At 33.8% G+C, this 4,901-nt stretch overlaps 1 protein-coding gene across 1 annotated transcript; it reads right to left on the reverse strand.

The window, feature by feature from the left end:
• Positions 1–886: 886 nt before the first annotated feature.
• On the reverse strand, positions 887–4,259 carry LOC134683218 (uncharacterized). Its single transcript, XM_063542377.1, has 2 exons — positions 3,957–4,259; positions 887–2,250 (listed from the first exon to the last, which is right to left on the reverse strand). Exons 1-2 carry the CDS (start codon positions 4,042–4,044, stop codon positions 911–913), a joined length of 1,428 nt encoding a protein of 475 aa, XP_063398447.1. The 5' UTR covers positions 4,045–4,259; the 3' UTR covers positions 887–910.
• Between the last annotated feature and the right edge of the window lie 642 nt (positions 4,260–4,901).

The raw sequence follows: 4,901 nt of genomic DNA on the forward strand, positions 1-4,901 counted from the left end.
CATGGTAAACTCACATACTAAAAATCAGCCCAATATCTGAAGGAGTTTAGAAAAAAATCTCCGTATAATGGTTTGTTGCGGAATGACGGAATTACGGAAAGGCAGAAAGACGGAAAGACGGAATTTCGAACAAGGGTAAAACTATATGGCACCGACAACTTCGTTGCGGGGCCACATAAAAGACGAACAGACGAAGAGGTCAATAAAGAACTACACAGACATTAAAGATTTGGACTAATTGCCGGGTTTGTAATAACATAAGCAACACGGGTGCCACATGTGGGACTGGATCTGTTAGCACCTGAGATCACCCCCAGTTTTTGATGGGGTTCCTGTTGCTTAATAGTCTTTTGTTTTATATAGTGTGTCTTGTGAACTTTTATTTGTCTGTCTTTTTCTTTTTTTAACCCATGGCGTTGTCAGTTTAATTTCACACCATGTCTTTTATAACATAATTTTTTAAATGAAGAGGCCCAGGCCAGGGATAAAGAAGCGAATAATGCGTCGATATTTGTGATTACAAATTTTTAAGAAAGGAAATAGAGATAGTAGAACATTCTTATATGGGAAATAGGAAACATTTGCAAATTATCAATTTTGTCACAAGTCTGCCAATTAAAACTTTGGACACTTTGAGATATACGCACATGTAGATAAGTGAAAACCTATAAATAAAGTCTTTATATTGATCCAATTTCATCAAATTCCAAAATTCAATACATTTTATGACGGAATAAAACCCCAAATTGGCATTACTATGGAACAGAACTTGCTTATTATGGAGTTCGGAAGTTGACATCATACCACGTGACTGAAAAAAAGTTTGCACATAGAACCTAGGTGGCGTCCCTACTAAGAAAGATCTATTATGACAAAGAGACAACTGTTGTATTTGCTGTAAAGTTTTTTATTATTCCTTTTTGATAATTGCTTCTGTTTTAATCTGGATTTCCTCACTATTCATTCGAAATTTTACGTCATCGTCTGCACTACTGTCCATACTTTCGTCTTCAAAATCATCGGGTAAGCCAGACAGATCTACAAACGATCCACTATCTGCGATTTCTATACTGAGATCGCTAGAGCCTCGTTTTCGTCTTGCCTGTACTTTACCAAGTTTCTTGTCCAAAAGATACTTCCTCCTATTTTGAAGAGCTTCCCTCAACCTAGTAAATATAGTATTTTGACTAGCTGATAACTGCGGAGCCAAAGAAACAATAAACTTGAAAAATTCTTTCTTTTGGGGAACATTGATTTCATGCAAACATGGTGCATCCTTCCATATACCTGCTGCATGTGCTGCATTTCTAATAAGTATTCCGCCCAATCGTTGTGCTTCCGTTGGTTTGGCATAACGTGATCTCTTTGACAACAGTTCGTCTGCTGTAAAAGTTTTCACTTTACTTGACATGACACTCCATGCATATGTACAATCGTAATTTAAGCCATATATGCTACTTGCAGATGGCATTTGATATAGCTGTATTTGATTTTGATGTATGATATTTGACGAATTTGTAGACGCAGTCTTTGAACATGTTGAAGGCGAATGACTTTTCGGATCTTTACGAAATTCAGTCGAACCGGTTCTCTGTTGTAAGTTAGAGTCACTGCCAATATGTTTTGACAATGAAACAAGTGCATCAACTGCCGAGTCATAAATGTTCAGTTGGCTATCATCAACTTTTTCTATTACTTTCCGATCGCGATGAGGACTATATTCGTCCGTACTAGAAACCTTTTCATTCATTAACTCGGTCGACTGACGCCTTGATTGGGTTTCCTCTCTTCTGATTGGTGGTGATGATATAGTCCGACTTGGAGACATAAATGCTGGGTTTACTTGAGTCTTCATCGGAGAACTCCGTTCAGGTTCCGATGACACAAGGGAGATAACTCCACGAGTTGGCTGATGATGTTGATGACTGTATACATTGTTTTGTTGACTTGATGACGAAACAGGTTTGTTTGAAAATGAATTAGCCGACTGTTTATTTAAATCGCATTGTTTATATTGTGGGGAACTCAGAACTTGATGATTGGCTGATGTAAATGAAGGCAGAACTTGATGATTGGCTGATGGTAACGAGGGCCGGTTAGGGGAGACGACTGAGGACGACTGCTGGGTTTCTGTTGATTTTTGTTCCCTCAATACTTTCCGTATTGTAAATCTGTCTCTGAACACAGAAAACGCATCCTGAATGTCCTCTTCACAAAATTCAAATAACATCTGTCCTGTAATTTCATTTTCTGAAAAAAATAATATATGTCTAATTTATTTTAAACAGAAATTTATACACCGCGTATAAAAATAACTTTGTTGGATAGATTTCTAAATGTCACTTCAAAGTTATGTGGTAGCACATTGGTACAAAAGCACATGCACGAGTTCTTATTAACCATATATTATCATGATTATGAAACTGATTCGGTAAATGTTTTAATTATTATTTTAACGTGTGTTTTCATTTGAAATAAAATTATTGGTAGGTGAATGAATGGTTGAGTGCAGTACTGCTTCGCATTTTGCATTAATATAATTCTGAACATAATATGCTGCTTATGTCATGTATGTACTCTGACCTTATACAGTTTATTTATTATTTTAGGTCATATGGTTTATTTTTGCTATGGTGTTTTTCCATGTTGTGATGTTATGCTATTGTTTCAGAAAAAAAAGAGAAGGTTTGGTACCATTAAAACGTTAAATCCTGATGCAAATGTATGCACCTGTCCTAAGTCAGGAATGTATGTAGTAGTTGGCGTTTGTTTAAGTAATTTATACGTGTTTCTCATATTTTTTTTAATATAGATTTATTAGACCGTTGGTTTTTCCGTTTGAATGGTTTTACACTAGTAATTTTGGGGCCTTTTATAGCTTGTTGTTCGGTGTGAGCCAAAGCTCCGTGTTGAAGGCCGTACATTGACCTATAATGGTTTACTTTTTTAAATTGTTATTTGGATGGAGAGTTGTCTCATTCATGATTGGCACTCACACTACATCTTCCTATATCTATGTTTTGTTTTTTCACAAACTGTAATATATGTTTATCATGTTTATGTGACAATAGTGTAGAGATATTTTATTATTATCTAATACAAGATTATAATATTATGTTATTATGTAAACGGAAAAAGAGCCGGAAGGTTCGTGTTATTTTTTTTTTTTTTTTCAATATGATCAAATTTACTTTTCCCTCGTCTCAACATCATTTAAAAAACAAACACAAAATGTTTACTTCCTTCTTTAAAAATTTATTATGTAATTGTTGATCAACATTATCATAGAGTGTCTGGAAGGAAATCACATTTCTAAATTCTTTAATAAATTTTAGACCATTTTTTTTTCTATTATTTTGGCCCATTATTCTCTTTACTTTATCATGTTTATTCTCTTTATAAGGACATTGCAATAATCATAAAAATCAAAATATATAAAGCTAAATAATTGTTCATAAAATGTATATATCATGTATGTTCAATCAATTATCTTGTTTTATGCACAATTATGGATTTTTATCAAATTTATGTTTTATTCACTTATATTTTATTTCATGAACACATGTTTTGATTCTTTAAATATATATGTTTTCGTTTTTTATAAAGCTACGTAGAAATTTATATACATGGTAAATGCATATATTGTACAGGTCCCCTTGTTGCCTAGTCCCCCCTTTTTCTGCATCTCAATTTGCCCCTGCTAAGCAAAAGGAATGATAACCCTAGACTGATATTGGGAGTATATAATAGAGGCTTGACTACAATAAGTCGTTTTTATAGTTTAGTCCTCGGCCGATAAATAAAGCAGATAACGGTACCTCTTCTCCTCCCCCTAAATTAAATGAACTACAACAAGATTGGACCCCCCCCCCCCTTTCTGGTTACTGAAAAAATAGATCCAGTTCAAGGGTTTTATCCGCTAAACAATATTATATACCTGTAAACAATGTTTTTACCTGTAATACTTTTCTTTCCCGTATCAGATAATCCTTTGTTTGTAAGAAACGTCGACAGTTCGATATAATTCATCCGTTTAACACTCATGGCTGATATCAATGAATCTGGGTCACCTTGTACAATTTCACTGCACTTTTTAATAGATATGTTCCTTCCGAAAGATTTGCGATACTTATTTTTTCATTCTCCCATTTGCAGTCCTATTTCATGATACTTCCATTATTTATAATTGTACGGCTATGAACTCATTAATATATGGTGAACAATGATATACGTAATGGCAATGAACGATGACTAAATTAATTGCTTTTACAACAATAGATTTATAGTCTGTTTCAATTTACTTCATATGATAAAGTTCGATATTGCATTACAAGGTATAGTCTGTTTCATTTCTGATGTTCATGTCGTCTGCTTGGTGTTGAATTAATAAGAATTTACCAAATCTTTGGGTTTATTAATGATGTTTTATAATGCTGAATTTAAAACTAATTTTGAATTAAGTAAAATGGATCCCCACACTGTCTTTGGTGTACTGCGCAAGTTCCTGCAGTTTTGCTGTTAATTCAGGGGACGACATCAGCCTTTTTCATGGAAGATTCAATTTTTTTAATGAATTGATTGTGATTATAAACTTTAAATTTTAAGTATATTATTATTATATTCATACGGGAAATGAAAACAATCTTTTGTTTATATTGAAGATTCATAGTGAAACAAACTTTGACTTTTTTGCTTCAAGATTTTATGGAAAAAAGTGTGTGTCCATTAAATGTTGAATATACGAGGTCAGTCGTGAAAATAAAAAAAAATTATCCCATACAGACAGTTGTCACCCTTTCCTCCTCAATCTAGGAGGAAAGGACGACAGCTCTGTCTGCATGGGCGATTGGAATAAAATAGTAACCATTTCCCTCAAAGCCTGATAAGTGTGGTCGGTACTT

This window comes from Mytilus trossulus, chromosome 9 (assembly GCF_036588685.1).
Source record: "Mytilus trossulus isolate FHL-02 chromosome 9, PNRI_Mtr1.1.1.hap1, whole genome shotgun sequence".
NCBI classification, from domain to species: domain Eukaryota; kingdom Metazoa; phylum Mollusca; class Bivalvia; order Mytilida; family Mytilidae; genus Mytilus; species Mytilus trossulus.

Coding starts and splice junctions, on each gene's coding strand:
- LOC134683218 (XM_063542377.1), bottom strand. CDS start 4,044: ATGAGTGTTAAACGGATGAATTATATCGAACTGTCGACGTTTCTTACA. Junction 2,251..3,956: donor GGGAAAGAAAAGTATTACAG/GTAAAAACATTG, acceptor TATTTTTTTCAG/AAAATGAAATTACAGGACAG.